This window comes from Brassica oleracea, chromosome C3, assembly GCF_000695525.1.
Source record: "Brassica oleracea var. oleracea cultivar TO1000 chromosome C3, BOL, whole genome shotgun sequence".
Lineage (NCBI taxonomy): Eukaryota > Viridiplantae > Streptophyta > Magnoliopsida > Brassicales > Brassicaceae > Brassica > Brassica oleracea.
In genome coordinates, this window is record NC_027750.1 from 29,516,947 (window position 1) to 29,534,165 (window position 17,219).

At 35.3% G+C, this 17,219-nt stretch overlaps 1 protein-coding gene and 2 pseudogenes across 1 annotated transcript; all 3 read right to left on the bottom strand.

Annotated features, from left to right (window-relative positions):
* Nucleotides 1-930: 930 nt before the first annotated feature.
* Nucleotides 931-2,768, bottom strand: LOC106330340 (annotated as a pseudogene).
* Nucleotides 2,769-3,088: 320 nt separating this feature from the next.
* On the bottom strand, nucleotides 3,089-6,065 carry LOC106335252 (annotated as a pseudogene).
* A 4,168-nt stretch (nucleotides 6,066-10,233) lies between these two features.
* Nucleotides 10,234-15,803, bottom strand: LOC106335253 (phospholipase D gamma 1-like). Its single transcript, XM_013773726.1, has 10 exons — nucleotides 14,843-15,803; nucleotides 14,506-14,625; nucleotides 14,228-14,422; nucleotides 13,893-14,144; nucleotides 13,029-13,097; nucleotides 12,793-12,940; nucleotides 12,570-12,718; nucleotides 12,317-12,484; nucleotides 12,047-12,244; nucleotides 10,234-10,850 (listed from the first exon to the last, which is right to left on the bottom strand). Exons 1-10 carry the CDS (start codon nucleotides 15,674-15,676, stop codon nucleotides 10,557-10,559), a joined length of 2,427 nt encoding a protein of 808 aa, XP_013629180.1. The 5' UTR covers nucleotides 15,677-15,803; the 3' UTR covers nucleotides 10,234-10,556.
* Between the last annotated feature and the right edge of the window lie 1,416 nt (nucleotides 15,804-17,219).

Consider the following 17,219-nt stretch of genomic DNA (forward strand, 5'->3'; position numbering starts at 1 on the left):
GTATAAATAGGGGTGCTTAGCACCATTTGTAATCATCCACATCAAGAAAACAAAGAGAGAAAACATTTGTAAGAGAGAGTTCTCAAAACAAAATCTTTGTAAACCCTTTCCAAAATTATAAAGAGTCTTCTTCTTAAATCTTTTAGTTGTCTAATCCCATCTTCATCTCATCGATATTGGGTAATTTTCCCAACAAGTTTGGTAATTGGTAATTGGCTACTTTCCCAACAAGTTTACGAATTTGATCTATTTCACTCTTATGTATTCTTTGATTAAAGTAGTACGTATAATAAGTCCTTCACTTTACATAAAACGTTACAGAGCTTACGACATATTTCCTGAAAGTTCTAACCAAAATTAGTGTGAATCCCTGAAAAAAAAGGTGTGAATCCTGATCCTGACGTGTGATACAAACTACATCATCGTTCTCTTTTTGTTAATCAAAAACAGCCAATGACCAAGCTTGGTGATAATCAAGCCCTAGTTAAAAAAACACAGACGATATAAAAGGAAGCTAATCTTGGGATCACACAATACAACCACAAAAAAAAAGTATAGACCTTCTTCTTTCACGTATCCTCTTCACTTGTTGGCATTTTTTTCCATGAACTCTTATTAATCACTTTGTCGTTTCGAAAAGATGACAGGCCAAGTGAGACACTTATTCTTTTTTTTTTTTTTTTTTGAAACACAAGTGAGACACTTATTCTGATAGTAATATTATCACACTTTTGAAATAAAAACTTATACAAATATAACGTACTATATATATAATCACATTGGGAGGGCCATGAGAAGCATGGTCCGTTCTCCCAAAAAAAAAAAAAAATCTGTTTCACAAAATTAAACCCCAATCACCTTACTTGAATAATAACAGTACTTACCAATCCATATAAGGAATCCACCAAGAACAATGGACAAAAAGGATGGCTAACTATAAATAACAGACAACAGTGAAGACGGAAAGACACCAATACCACAGGTGTTCTCTTCTTGATCAATGTACAAAAGCAACTCTCTCAAGTCTGAAACCCATTGTGTTCTGTTCTCCCATGATTGTGTCCCAGAAGCTGTGTATATGTACATGAACGATGGGAGAGGGATTTGGGCTGATGATTCACAGAGACTTAAGCAGGGCAATGCAAGCCTTTGTTTTATTGGTTCTGAGTTGCGTCTTCTTTGGTTTTGGGCAGATGTCTCCGTGAGTTTTCCCGCTCGGATGACTTTAGCTGACGGATATCCTAAGGATTTTCCTGCTCAAGAATGAATATTCACAGTTTAGACTTAAATAGGACAACCCGAAATCTTTCAAAGATTAAATGTGTTGCTTCTCATAGTTCCAATGTCTAATGCAAATCTGGCTCTCTTATCACCATCACAACATTGATAAGACTATTCTCTTAATCAAGAAAAAAGTTTTTTAAAAAATAAGTTTCCTAGAAAGAGAGAAAGAGATCTGACCACTGTTTGGTAGAGATAACCGTTCCTTTGGACTGCTGTGAGATCTTGGAGCAGCACCAGGTCTTCTTGAGTTAACTTCAACAGCAAGATCGTCTTTAGCAAGCTTTGACCTAGCCTTGGATACCACTGGAATGCTTCCAGGTGAAGAAGAATCATTATCAGACAGAGATGGCCCTGCTGCCTTCCCACTCGGATACAAGAGTTGAAGTGTTTGGCATCCTGCTTGCAGTTTTCATCTGTGTTCTATGCACATTCTCACACTGCTCCATATTGTTTAAGTTTGCAACCTCTCTCTCTGAGGTTACTAGTGTCAAGAAACCGGTTCTCCCATGGACGAACAGCCATCCATCTCTCCAGCCAGTTCCATCCCCAGTTGTTTTTGTCAGGTTGAAATTCACTGTGCGCAGACAGCTGCCGAGTTCCTGCTTGCCACTACAAGACAACAATTTAAATGTAAGAGAAAGAATGATCTATTAACTAGCACAGAGGTTGTTGTGAGTAACCTGGTGAGTCAAACCATAATCCATAGCCCTCTCACGCTTAGCTGCAGCTTCCTGCCTCTTTACCAGCTTTGCTTGGATTTTCTCAACAGATCCATTGCTATCACACCAACCTTCCTGATAGATGAAAAGACATTGTCAACACAAGTCTATAACTCTCTCAACAAAAAATTAAAGTGATTATCACCTCTATTTCTCGGACTCTGGCTTCATTTGCTACCTGCTGCTGAAGTGTCTGCTGACCTGTTTCACATTCCAAGGAGAGACGAACACGTCTTGCACGTGCACGAGCCTAACGCTTTTATGCACCGAAGGGTTACAGCTGCTTGTTTTCTCACAACGTGTCCTCTAACAAGGGCTTGTAGTCTAACCAAACCCTTCAACGCTCTTAAAGCCCTTCTAGCATAAAAAATACATCATCCATAAAGTAGAAAGCAAAACAATAACAGATTATAGGACTTAACAAGGCTAATATTGATACCAGAAAGGCTCGAAAAGCTTATTGGATGCGCGTTGCAGCCATATATATGATCCTTCCTTTGTTCTTCATAAGCTGCACCATATGATTGTAGTTAAGTTGAACTAGAGACTCCAGCCTCTATCACACTATGCACAGTATTTAATTCTTCAAGTCCATCTTGGAACTTTTCAGCATCAAAACCAACTGAATGCTTTCTCCCAAACCGGCTCTTGGTAGGAATCTTGTTTGTGATTTGGAGAGAATAAGAGGAAAGAAGGATTTTATTTTACTTATATCTTTAGGTTCTTCATACACTTACGTACGTAGAGCTGTTGGGATTGATGCATCGATCTTATGAAGTCTTGCCAATTCTTACTTTCAATATTTTCTTCATTTCTACATGTCAATATTTAGTGGTGTGAACCAATCCTCTCAACTACTAACTAAAGATCTTATGACATTAACCACTCGACCAACTAGATTTTTCATAAAACTTCTAACGTTTCGTTTCTCATAAAAGAGGCTGCAAGCAAATGCTATCTTCAAAGCCTGTGCAACAAATGATGCTACAGAGAAAATATATCATGTATGTGATGGATCAGGATTATACCCAAATTTAGAATTGTAATTGAAAAAACGTCAGTAAAACACACATGTGTGGCTACGAAATCAACTACTTTGTTTTACCGAAAACATAGTTCTTCAAATACAGAGAAACAAATAACATATAGGGAATGGGAAACACACAATGCTAAACAAGAAACACTAACTGTGATAGTCCGATCTATCGAAATACAAACACAAATAAAATATTTTGAATTAGCTGAAATGATATCAGCCACAACCTTCTTTCTCAGAAGGCCGTCTGGTTTGGTTGCTTGAATTTATTCTTCTAGATTCTTCGCCTTCTATTTTAAAACGTATGGAAAAAGAGAAACATCGATACATTAATTATATCAGTTATTCATTCATGGTGACAGTTCTAGTATAATATAAATTTGAAAAAAAAATTCAGAACATCACCTTTTTAATGAATTGTGGTGTCTGCGTTTATTTGGGACAAAAGCTTTCGTGAACCACTCTGGTTTGTAGGAAACCAGTACGTATCCCATCGTCAATCCAAAGAAAACACCTGGTACGAATCCTATTGCAGCTGCTATCCAACTCAACACCTCTTCGTCATCTTCATCTTCTTTTGGATCTGGCGTTTCAGATTGTTGACATGTTGTCGCGTGGATACAACCACAAACTTCATTAATTGAAGGACCATACAGTCCCGGGTTATCCTCGAAAGAAGAACAAGGCTGCGTCAGAAACTGAGTGCCCCCTGGCACTAGACCTATAAGCTGGTTATGAGAGAAGTTCATGTAAGCAAGGAACGAGAGGCTCCCAAGCTCTTGTGGAATCTCTCCTGAAAGCTTGTTTTGTGAAACATCCAGTGACTCAAGCTCTGCCAGGTTTCCCATTGATGATGGGATGTGGCCAGTGAAAGCATTGTTTGAAAAGTTGAGCACATGAAGCTCTTTCAGTAGACCAATGGACCTTGGAATCTCTCCTTCAAATTTGTTCCCAGAGAAGTCGACTGCTGTGAAGATTTTTAAAGATACGTTCCAGATTCCTTTCTACACCTTTATTCACCATAACCACTGAATCAGAATAATAGCTTGTACCCATGTACCTCTCTGCATATCTATCTTGATTTTGTTCAATGGTGGTATACATTGCCGTCCAATTCACGAAGAAGTCCGATGGCAAAGTTCCATTGAAGTGATTGTGGTTTATGTCGATGATCCGTAACTTAGAAAACGGAGTTTGATGTATTATTGGTCCATGAAATGCGTTGGAGCGAAGGACAAGAACCTGTAGCTCCGGCAGAGAACTCAACCAGAAAGGAAACATGTCACTGATTTTGTTGCTTTCCACATTCAGAACTTGAAGAAAAGGGATACTGATGAATGATCTTGGAAGCTTCCCCACCAGACGGTTATGACCCAAGTCAAGGGACACTAGACTTTGAGACATGTTCTCTGGAATATCTCCACTTAGATGATTTTGTCTAACATTTAGAACTTCAAGAATTCTACTGAAATTTCCCAGACAGCTAGGGAACGAACCACTGAATTTGTTGCTAGACAAATCGAGAGTGGTTAGAGAGCGCAACTCACATATGAAACTAGGGATCTTGCCCGTGAAATTGTTGTTGGCGCCAGACAAGTAACTCAGAGATGTTTCTCGGACATAAGATAGCCCATGTTTCTTTGGGGTTTGGAAACCAATCAATGTGTTGTTGGAAAGACTCACATACTCAAGAAATGGAAGCTCCCATAACCATCCAGGCACTTGACCTTTGATTTTGTTGTTGGAAATGTCTAGTGTCGTCATGTTGTGTTGTGTTCGTAAGAGCTCCGGAAACTCGATGATACCGCATCCTAACAAGTTCAACTCACGTAACAATGGAGGATCTGAAACCAAGCTACTGTTCTCAGTTGAAACATGGTTTCCCGAAAGATCCAGTGTATAAAAAGTGACTTCAAATATGGTAAGATTGCATTCAAGTCAAGTGTAGTTGTGGTGTTCAAGTGGGAGAGGTAAAGACCATTTAGCGACTTGAGACGAGAGAAGATGGGAAGGTCAACTGAGCCTTGGGTGTTGAGTTGAGAAAGGTCAAGTCTCCAAAGGTTGACTAACTTGGAGATTGATCGGGGGATTGATCCGATGAAGTTGTTATCGCCAAGGCGTAAATCTTCTATCTTAGAGGATGAAGATATATTCCCAAGCTCAAGAGTGCCGTTGAGCTGGTTATTTGACAAATCAATATAAGTCGAAGAAGGGATAGGTCCAGTAAAAGCGTTTTGTCCCACGTAAAATAACTCCAAGTTGGAGACTGAGCCTATGTTAGGTGGAAGCATGCCCGAGAATTGGTTTCCGCTGATTGATATGGAAATCAGCTTTGTTAGATTTAGTAGTTTAAGAGGAAAGTTACCATGAAGGATGTTGTTTTCAACATCTATGTGAATGAGATGATTCGAACTGCCAAAAAAAAGATGAGATTTCACCAACGAAATTGTTTTGTGAGAGGTCCAGACCAGTGAGATTCAAAAGATTTCCAAGTGAAGATGGAACTTTACCAGTAAATTTGTTTTGGGAGAGATTAAGAGTGGTGAGCTTAGAGAGGTTTCCAAGTGAAGATGGGATTTCACCACTGAAATCATTAGCTGAAAGGTCAAGAGTGGTTAGCTTTGAAAGGTTTCCAAGTGAAGATGGAATATTACCGCTGAACTCATTACTTGAAAGGTCGAGAGTTGTTAAAAAGGAAGGCTTCGAAGCAGAAAGATAGTACTGTTGGAGTTGAACTGACCACGGAGGCAACTGTCACTAAGGTTCAGCTTGATCACATCCCCGAAACTGGCATCACATCTGATACCGTCCCATGAACAACAATCGCTGTTATTCTCCCATGACTTTAGAGGTCGGTCAAGACAAGGCTTTTGAATCTGGAACTTGTTCTTGAAATCCAGAATCGCATCCCTTTGGTCAGGATGACACAAGTGTCTACCAGGATCCGCAAACACATCTCGAAATAAAAAGATAAAAGAAATAAAAACAGAGAAGAGACTGATTGAGTTCTCATAGTCTTTCATCTTCTTTACCTTCTTTTTTTTTTTGATCAAATCATCTTCTTTACTTTCTTATCGGTAGTTATAATCAAGAAAACAGTTTCACGTTTCCATCAGCTTGACTGACTAACGAGTCTTTCTACTAACATGATTGGTCGAATTTTTTTATTTTTATCAATACTATTAAAAGGAAATGAATCTTAAAAAATCTACGTATAAAAGTTGTTTGGACACTTTCATTTATCTCATTATTTTTTTGTTTTACCTTAAATTTAGACTAACAATATGTTACCATATATTTCTCTAACAATAATTTATTCAATTCTTTTATTTATTTAAATCTCACTCCTAAATCCTAATCACTACTATTACTATATTTACCATTTTGATTTTTATTCGTAAAAGCATTGAAACTAATGTTTTATATTATCACTTTTATCGTATAATATATGATTTAAAGCAAGAGAAGTTAGATGACATATATGTGTACATTCTAACTTCTTTTTTCTTTTATAATAAAGTAATCATATAATATATAAATTTTTTCACTAAAATCTCATATCATATACTAAACTTTCAACCGTCTATAGTTTGATAGATATTTTCATATTTAAAAATGAGTTTTCTGAATATTCATGTTACCTTCACAAAAAATGTATAAACTCATTGGTTCTGTTAAAGTTAACCCGACTTCGCGATATCAGTATTGATTATTCACGATTTTGAAAATTATTGGTTTAGATATTATACTTTTATATACTTTTCACTTAAAAATGAATCAATACTATTAAAAGAGAAATAGTCTTAAAAAATCTAATATAAAAAAGTTGTTGGAGTCATGTATAACTTTTTTTGTTTGTAATACCATTAATCATTCTAACCATACAATATTTTAAATATTTTTAACAGATCCTAATATTATTCCTTATGATACCTTTACTCAGAAAAATATTTCATCAATCATGTTTTTGTACAATAACGTTAAAAATCTATATCAAAAGGTTGTTGGACCTGATATGGACGTAATGGCTCCACATATGTTCGGATATTTAGGATCCTAAAAAAATCCAAATATCTAAAAAATCTGAAAAATATTCGAAACTCCAAACAAGTACTCAAAAATTCAAATACCTAAAAATTCAAAATCTTATTCAAAATCAGACACGGTGAACTGAAAAATACCCAATTTTTTTTTAATTTGAAAATTTACCTGAAATCAAAAACTATAATCGTAAGCCAAAAACTTAAAAAAAAATATCCATAATACCGGAAACATATTCGAAATATCCAAATATACCTAATAAACACAACATATTTATGATCGGGTCTAGGGTAGGATCCAGACTCAAACAAAGACCTGCGGGTCCAAAAAAACCCAATAGGTTATCTTCTCTGGATCTGAACTAAACCTATATTTTCGGGTCGGTTCGATTTGTTTTTTTGACCTGGATATAATTCTCATGCCTAAAAGAAACTTACGTAAAAGTGTACATATAAAATCTCAAATAAACTAATTCATAGATTATATAACTGTTAAAAATTATATTTTTCGATATAATAAGACTTTGTATTATAATATAATAAAAAACTCCGCGCTTTCCAAGCGCGGATCAAAATCGGAAAGCGCGGATCAAAATCTAGTTTACTTTTAAAACACTACCGAGCATTTAGCTAGAACTTGGTAAAATACATTGCCAAACAAGTTAAAGGAATAAACCAAAAAGAGTTAGGATTTTATTGTTCACCTAACAATAGTTAAACTTTTCAGTTTTCTCTTTCTTCAACCCCTCTCTTCTCTCTCTCATTACGCGAAATTGTTCTCTTGGTTTTCTGTGTTCTTAGTCGGATCTCATCCCTTAGGAGTTCTTAGTCGAATCTCATCTCATTAGCTAGCTTAATCTTTATGTATCTTCTTAGTCTATCAATTAATGATATCTTCCATACGCTCTCTCGTCCTATCCCCTTTGACGATGAAAACAAGGTATTTGTTTTTTTTTTCATATATCTCCTTTGAATTTTTATTGTATTATTAGCGTTTCAATGTGATGATATAAAGTCTGGAACATGTCTTTCCACCCATCTTTCACCGACAGGGAGAGCCCATTTAAGAAGTTTCCATGAGAAGAGCTTAACTTTTGGCGCACAAGGCATAGTCCATACACTGTTCTTCCATTTGAAACCCACTGCAGTAGGTGGGAGTTCTCTGGTTTCATCATTGTTAACTGCAGTGTAGTAGCCGGACTTGGTAGAATACTCACCCAACTTTTTACCTAACCAAACAAGCTAATCCGGAGTCCGGAGTCTGGTAGGATGCGTCTGATTTTCGCTACATCCCATTCCCCTGTTGCAGGGAGCATTAGCTCGGAGACAGAGAGAACGAGGTGTTGCTCGTTTGGAGGGCCCATTGGTCGCTGTTGTCCGGTTAAGCTCAGCCAAGGATCGTCCCAGATGCTGATTGATTCTCCATTTCCTACAGTCGAGCTGAGGTTTTTAGCCAAAATATCTCTTCCCAAGAGAATGCTTCTCCATCCATGTGATATCGAAGAGGTCTTTGTAGCGTGTAGAATATTGTTGTCCGGGCAGTATTTGCCAAACAAGACCCTACCGAGGAGGCATTGCGGGTTTTGGAGAAGCCTCCAGCTAATTTTGACTAACAAGGAGACATTGAAGTTTTGGAAGTCCTGCAGACCTAGGCCTCCTAGTGCTTTCGGTTTTGCCATGCTGTCCCAGGAGACCCACGCCATCTTTCTCGAGTTCTCATTATGATCCCACCAGTAGCATGTCACTGCGTATTGAATCCGCTTGCAGAGCGAAACTGGCAGGCTGAAGCAAGACATGGGGTATGAGGGAATGGCTGAGAGGACACTTTGAAGCATGACAAGTTTGCCCGCTGCAGAGAGGAATTTGTTGGTCCATCTCCTCGCTTTCTGCTTAATCCGTTCTACAATTAAGGAGAAGAGATCCCTCTTACGCCTCCCAAAGTGTTCGGGCAAGCCCAAGTATTTCCCCACACCACTTTCACTTTGGATCTGCAGCACATCTTTATCCATTGTTTTCAGCGATACTGGCGCTTTCCGGGAAAAGGTGATAGCAGATTTGTCTTTATTTATTGACTGTCCAGACGCGTGTTCGTATTTGCTCAAATTGGACTTGAGGGCTGCACAATTCTCTTTATCGGCTTGGAGGAAGAACATTGTATCGTCCGCAAAGAAGAGGTGAGTTAGTCGAGGACTGCCTCTAGCCACTTTCAAACCTTGAAGTAGGCCTTCTTCTTGCACTTTGTTACATAATCCCGAGAAGACCTCACTACACATAATGAATATGTAGGGAGAAAGAGGGTCATCTTGACGGATTCCTCTACTTGATACTATCTTTCCTTTAGACAAGCTATTAATGAGGAAGGAATATTTAACAGAAGTGATACAATGCATTATGCATCTGATCAAGTTTTGGTGGAATCCCAATCGGTTTAAAACTAACGTGATATCTCTACTTTGATCATGATTACAGTAGACAAGTTATAGGGTAATTTAATTTTCATGTACCAAAAATTTGAGAACCCTTTTTCTCTTAACCATTTTCACAATTAAAACTTAAACTTACATATTCGTACAATCTATACTATTAAAGCAGGATCCTATTGTCATAATTACCTTAGGGGCATGTTTCCTTCACTAACATTGCATGTTTCATTAAGGGCAATTAAGTAATATTAATAACAAATCTATATTGGGTCATTATTTTTGGATCCAGCCCAAATCAAATCTCTTTTGGGCCATTTGGGACCATTGAGTCCAAGTTCAAATATTTTTTTTTCAACTATTCTTAATTATTATTTTTTTATTTTCTTAATATAATTTAAGCATTCATAAAAATAATTGAATTTTTTTATTGAAAAGTATAAATCTTTATTAAAAGTATATAATTTTTTAATTAAAATATTAACCCCATAATAAAATTAATTTATCAGAGTTATACCAACTTAATTCATTAAAAAAATAAAGTTTAATTTTTTTAACATAAATAATCATTTAAAATGAAATACGATAAATAAAGATAAAATTTTGAAGTCTTTTATAAAATAAAACACAAATATATGAAAATGTGACATTTACTAAATATTTGTCAATTGAAAAAAAAACAAAAATAAACCCGCGCTTTGAAAGCGCGGGTCAAAATCTAGTTACAATCTTAAAATTACACAACTCAAGTTTTGACTCTAGATTACATGACAATTTCTCCTGACGTAGACCTTATTTAATTTAAAAGGAGTCCCAATCCCACAAGAGAAATCAACAAAATCAGACGAGAAAAAAAAAAAAAAAAAAAAACCAAAAAAGCATACAAGTAAAACCCAGGAACGACATAAAATGCCATGCACATATATTCATATTCCTCTGGGTTAAAGAGGTTTTACCCTTGAATCTGTTCTTATTATAGCCACGAAATAGCAAGAAATGTTTCACGCTGGCATTGATACGGGGCATATTTTGCATACGAATCAAACCAAGGTAATTTTCAGATGGTGAGGTTTTCTTTGATCACAAAGCCTGTGTCTATAATGCTGCCACCAAGACCTGGGAATGTCTCGCATCCAGGAAGAGAACTCACTTTGCCTGTCCTATCGACTTGAACGGGATACTTTAGAAGATGACTTGTCATCTCCGTGACTTCCTCTGCTGCATACTGTCTCCAGTTAAGCTCACTCAATCTCCTAACTCGTCTCACGCATTCCATGTTCTCTGGCTCTTCGAAACCTTTCTCTAGAGACCCTAGATGTTCCGCCCACAGCGACATTCTGTATCCAAAGATCTGCAAGAAATAGGAAAATATGCAACAAAACCATGTTTTAGGGAAATATGCAACAAAACCATGTTTTAGAGGAGCCAGATTTGTAAATTGGTGACTGTGATCTCAAACTTTCCTAATTATAGGGAAATATATTGGACAGAACTTAGGTGAACTTTTAAATTCATTCACCATTTGAATGACACATAGATTATTAATTAAAAAATATTAAATTAAATAAAAAATAATTACGAAAAAGAAAAACGCTAATTTTAACGACGCTAACGCTTCCAGTTAAACCTTAAACCCTAAATCGTAAATTTTAAACCCTACACCCTAAATTCTAAACCCAAATCCAAACCCCTAAACCCAAATTCTATACCCTAAACCCTAATCCTAGATCCTAGACCCTAGACCCTAAGACCCTAGACCCTAGACCCTAATTATATACCCTAAACCCAAAAACTAGACTATAAACCTAAATTCTATACGCTAAACCCTAAACCCAAACCGTAAACCTTAAACCCAAATTATATACCCTAAACCCAAAACCTTAACCATAAGTCCAAACGGTAAATCCTAAACCCAAACCGTAAATCCTAAACCCAAAACCTATACCATAAACCCAAATCCTAGACCTAAAACCCAAACGGTAAACCCTAAACCCAAACCCTAAACTTAGATGCTATAGGATTTGGGTTAAGGTTTAGGGTATAAGATTTGAGTTTAGGGTATATGGTTTAGGTTTATAGTCTATTTTTGGGTTTAAGATATATAATTTGGGTTTAGGGTATACGATTAAGGTTTAGTATATAGGGTTTGGGTTTAGGAGTTGAATTTGGGTTTAAAGTTTAGGTTATAGGGTTTAGAATTTAAGATTTAGGGTTTAGGGTTTCGCTGGAAGTGTTAGCGTCATTAAAATTAGCGTTTTTATTTTTTGTAACTATTTTTTATTTAATTTAATATTTTTTAATTAATAATCTATGTGTTACTTTGATTATAAAGTGTGGGATGAATTTAAAAGTTCAGCCTGGAGTCTGAACTTAAGTTTTGTTCAAATATATTCTAGGAGGTCTCATAGTCCCCAAGATCTCATAATAGACTGTGGTGGCTACTAAAGCTCCAAGCCTGTGAAGCAGAAGGAAAAACTCTCTAAAACAGATTGGTGGGTTTCTGGTTTTGTGTTATTTGAATGCAAACTCAGATTGAAATTTTATTACCTGCCCACGAGGATGAGAACCTTTCTCAGCCCATGAGTGGTGTGGTTGATATCCTCCCATTGCGATTTCAGTATCCCTAGATCCTTCCAGGGATCTCTCGTTGATATTCGCAGAACCAATTAAGACAAACTCATCGTCCACTATCATACCTTTGGAATGAACATATATCATGAATCTTCGACTCTTCAAAGCTTCCACCTGGATTATTTTGTTGTTTTAGTGAGACAAATGTTATTAAAGCGAAGACTTCAACAATCTATATGCATATACCTGTGGGGCATCTTCTTCCTTTGTGTTGTTGTTAACGTTTCCATCAGCAACCTCTCTGGTTCCAAGACAGAAGAAGTTCAAATAGTCTTGTGGCTCATACTGACTATCAAGTTCAGCTTCCACAAGTGCCTTGTAGATAGTTAGATACATCATTTGCATGGTTTTATACTGCAGAAATGATGAAAAGATTCCAGTCTAAAGGATGCGAGATTGTTATTCAAGTCAGTTAATATTTAGCAAACTAAGTATTTACCTGATATTGTAAAATGCTCTGCGTAACGATACCCGTTGGATCACCTTCCGGCAGCATTGGGATGAGAATATAAGCAGCAAAATTTTCTCTTGCTCTAATTTTATTAGCAATCTTAAGCGCAATTTCCATAGGGATTAGATTATTAGCACCTGCATTTCAAGAAACCTTGTAGTATTATTGCACGAGTTGACTGAATTGCCTTCAAAGGTAACAATTTTCTTACCAACGATTTTATGTGAATCCCAGTTAAATGATGATCCAAAAAAATATTGGTTCTCAATGTAAATGAAACGCTGAGCAGATCTTATGGCCTTAACATAAGCCGTGTGTATGCTCATGTCTATAAGTATATTCTTCCCACATTGAAGATTCTGTTGACATCTTAATAATCATCAGTAAATAGCTACATTGGTGGTGACTGAAGATGACAAGTTTAAAAATGTTCAGAATTGTGCTTACTCTTGCACTAGCTCCCTTTGAGTCCTCTGGAAACGCTTTGACTGAGGTTGAATCAATGGACCGAAAAACCTAAATAAATAGTAAAAATATAAATTAATAATATGGGGACTATTATTAATATATAGAGTTACTATTTTACAATATTTTTTTTGAGTTATATATTTTTGAAGTATATTATTATATAAGAATAAGAAGAAGGATTTATTTTACTGTTGATATACTGATTAAATATTATGTTATTATTATGCAATTATTTGGTGTATATGAGATACATATAGTAAATGTGGATGGTATTTTAGATGTCATATGACAAAATCACATCAAAATATTTTAAGTGGTTATAAAAATTAATATGAATTAAACTGTGAATAAGAAAGAAAAAATACAATGTTTTATTTATATTTATATAAATAATATATATATATATATATATATATATTAATTATGTTAATATTAGACAATATATTTGCATAATTTTTTTAAAAAATTACTTTATTTCCAGATAACAATACAATATAAAGAGATATCTTATTATTTTTAATATGTTTTTATGCGAAAATTTTATCATATTAATTTATAATCAATTATCTAATATAACTTATAAATATAATATGGTTAATATGAATTATTTTTAATTATATGATAAATTATACAAAATATTCATTAAAGATATAAAAGACATTAACCACTCCAACTTTCAAATCAAATTGTATTATTTGCACTTGTCTAATCCGGAACTTGTGAAATTTATTAATTTATCGAGTATTAATTTATTAAGTTAAATTAGTTCATTGGAAAAGAGATTAGATTAATCCTTTTGTCACCACCACATATGGCTACAGTCCCCTCATATTTCTCAATTACCTGAACATGCCAAGACTCTGGATCATTTTCATCAACAAAAGAAGCTTCTGATAGTCCCATGATATTTGGAATTCTGTCAATCTTAAGCAAAGCATCCTCAGAAGACGATCTGTGTATCGAAATCCTGTGCCTTTTCTCTGAAGCCTGTAGCCAACGTTGTTCAAAATTAGCAAGCACGTCATACGCTGCTGGACCATCAATCATGCTGTGCAGATCATGCCACGGTTGTCTTGGTCCATCATCCTCAGTAGTCTAATACGGAAAAAGAAGTTTCTTTACACTGATCAAAAATAGTAGCAAAACTGAACCAAACAAGAATTGTCTTGAATGGTTACCCCAAAACAATTGTTATAGAAATCATCTTTATGAAGAGTCTTTAATGTCGTAAAGAGAGGATGCTTAGGCGTATCAAAACGTCCTTTGCACACGTCTAGCCCTCCAACAAACGCTACGATCTTTCTTCGACCCTGAGCTGCCTCAGCATCTACAATCACAGTTTTCTGATGATGTGTGTAGATAGTTTGAACTTCCTGATCATCACAATGAGGTTCATAGGATTAAACTATACATACAAGAGTTTAAGCAGTGATGCAGTAATTATTGAGCATCTTACCGTTTTTTTTACAAAGCTATGAAGACCTCTTCCCCCAGATCTAGGACAAATAATAACTTGCACCGACGAGTTCTTAAAAAAATGGCGAGTCTCCTCATCGCTTGTCTTCATATATCCGCGCTGCATACCACAAGCATTTCGTTAAAACAACAAAAGGTTTGTGTAACAGACGTCATGTGAGATTGGTCTAGTGTTGTAACTTGTAGAAGACGTTAATATTATATAACCCTTTTCATCTATCCAGTTTCAATCTACTATTATTATAGTTTACAAGGGATATGATTAAGAAAAGATAGACTGTTAAGAGAAAAACAATACATAGTTAGGCACCACTTACTGTTCTGTACCCCAGAAAGCTCCTTGAAGTTGGATCATCCCACACCAATAGCAACACTCTAACACCTTCTTGAGATCTTTCTTTAAGCAAATCCCCTAATGTACCATTGGTCGGATCATTATTGCGACGAACCAGCCTAACCGGATGGTAAACTGACCAACCTGTGATATAAATCAAGTTCTTTGCCTGGCTAATCGCATCAGCCATATCCTCCCAGCACTTTCCATGTATATACTTCATCCCACCATCGAGATCTACACTCGGAAGTGTCCCGTCTTCAACATGGGCATCTTGATACAGAGTAACTCTACCGCCTTTCCTCAAAGGGAAGTATGTACCGGGAACTCCTTCGCACTCATTACCAACACCCATTTGGTAAAATTTCATCATTTCCACGGGAGTGTATTGAATAGCCAAACTCAACACAGCACCCTTTTTACATGGCTTCCCACTACTATCAAGTATCGGAAACAGCCCTTCGATCGTGTTTCCTGAACATAACTCCTCGGTTGGGATTCCAACATCTCCTATGAACTTTGCTCCAAAACGGTCACTGTCTTTCACCACAAACTTAACCACCTTAGCATGGTGAGCCACCGGTACATAGAAATGCTGCTTCCACACAGGATTCTCATCGTTGTCGACCACAAAAGTTGTGCCAATCTTTGCACCTGCGATAGAGACAGTCACGAAGGGATCACTTGTACTGTTCTTCTTGTACCTCCGAAAACGATCCATGTTAGGAAGATTTTTAGCTTCCTTCACCCAAACGTCTAAGTTACCATGTAACAACACTAATCTCAAAGAACCGTTACTTGACCCTTCCATTGACATGAGTCTCGGTATAAACCGAATGATGCGTCGAGAAAAAGCGGAAAAAGTACTAAATAAGAAAAGGATCAAATGTCGAGCCCAACCCACAAAAAGAAAAAAATCTTTCAGCAAGACCTTTGAGTTACAGTTTCAGAATAGTCTTGAGTTATAAGTAGACGAATCAAGCAGTGAGCTCGTAATATATAAGGTTTGTGTTGTCAGCCGTACGTTGTTGACCGTTCAAATTTTAGCCATTGACACACTTCAACCGTGGTCCAGGCTTTCAATAAAACCTTCCTTAAATCGTATGGGGACAAGACAGAGAATGCAAATTATCAGAAGAAACAAACGTGAGACTTAGAAATACGTTGACTTGGCCGGATATTTGGAGTTGACCTCGAAGTCAAGAAAATAATCTATACTATTATCTGCGAATTGTTTTTTTGCAACAGAACTCTCACTTTAAAAATTAGGGTTAAAATCGATGCTATGTTTAATAAATTATTATATTTATTTAATTTTATATAATTGATCATAAAATTAACTACAATGAAAAAAATTCAAAAAAAAAGATGCAGCATTAATGGTAACTAAATCGAACATTAAACTAATACATGCATTAAATTCAAATCAAAAGATATTAAAACAAATTATCTGCATATTTTAAAAAGAGAAAAACAATGTATAGGATAATTTTGGTCAGTTTAGGCGTATGTTTGGTTTCATCATTAATTATATAATTTATCATACGAATATAATTATAAACCACTCTAAAAAAACGTGTTTTAGTAATTATTTTGTTTGCAAATATTTTGATAATAGTTTGCGACATGCACTAATCAAATCCCTTCGTTTCTTTACAAAAAAATAAATTCTTTAACTTCATACTTTTGTAGAGCTTATACATACAAAAAATTATACTATTATTTACGAAGTAATTTTCGCAACAGATCTCTCATGTTAAAAGTTAGAGTGATTAAAGTCGATGTTACCCTTCATGAATTATTATATTTATTTAATTTTATATAATTGATCATAAAATTAACTACGATAAAAAAAATTTCCAAAAAAAGATGCAGCATCAATGGTAACTAAATCGAACATTAAATTAATCTCCCTTTATATTAATTGAGAAGTCACTTAAGTGATTTATGCTGAAGTGTCGCTCATAGGAGAGCTATCTAATTAATTGTTATCATTTGATTGGTTGATGGTTTTTTAATTTGTTTATTTAATTAAAGTTTTTAAAAGGAAACTAACCCTAGAATTACCTAATCTAATATATGTTTTCAAATATACAATTAAACATCTTAAATATAGATGAATTAATATAATTTATTTATAAAAATAATTAAATATCATAGATTATAATATATAAATTGATGATGTACATTTAAATACATATGATATTACAAAAACAATTATAAAACGGGTTTTAATATATTTATATTAGTGGTGAATACAATAAATCATAGATTCCAAAAAATTAATTACTGTAAACCTAATAATATTAATTAAACTCACTCATTCAACCTATATTCTAAAATGTTTCAAATAAATGCAA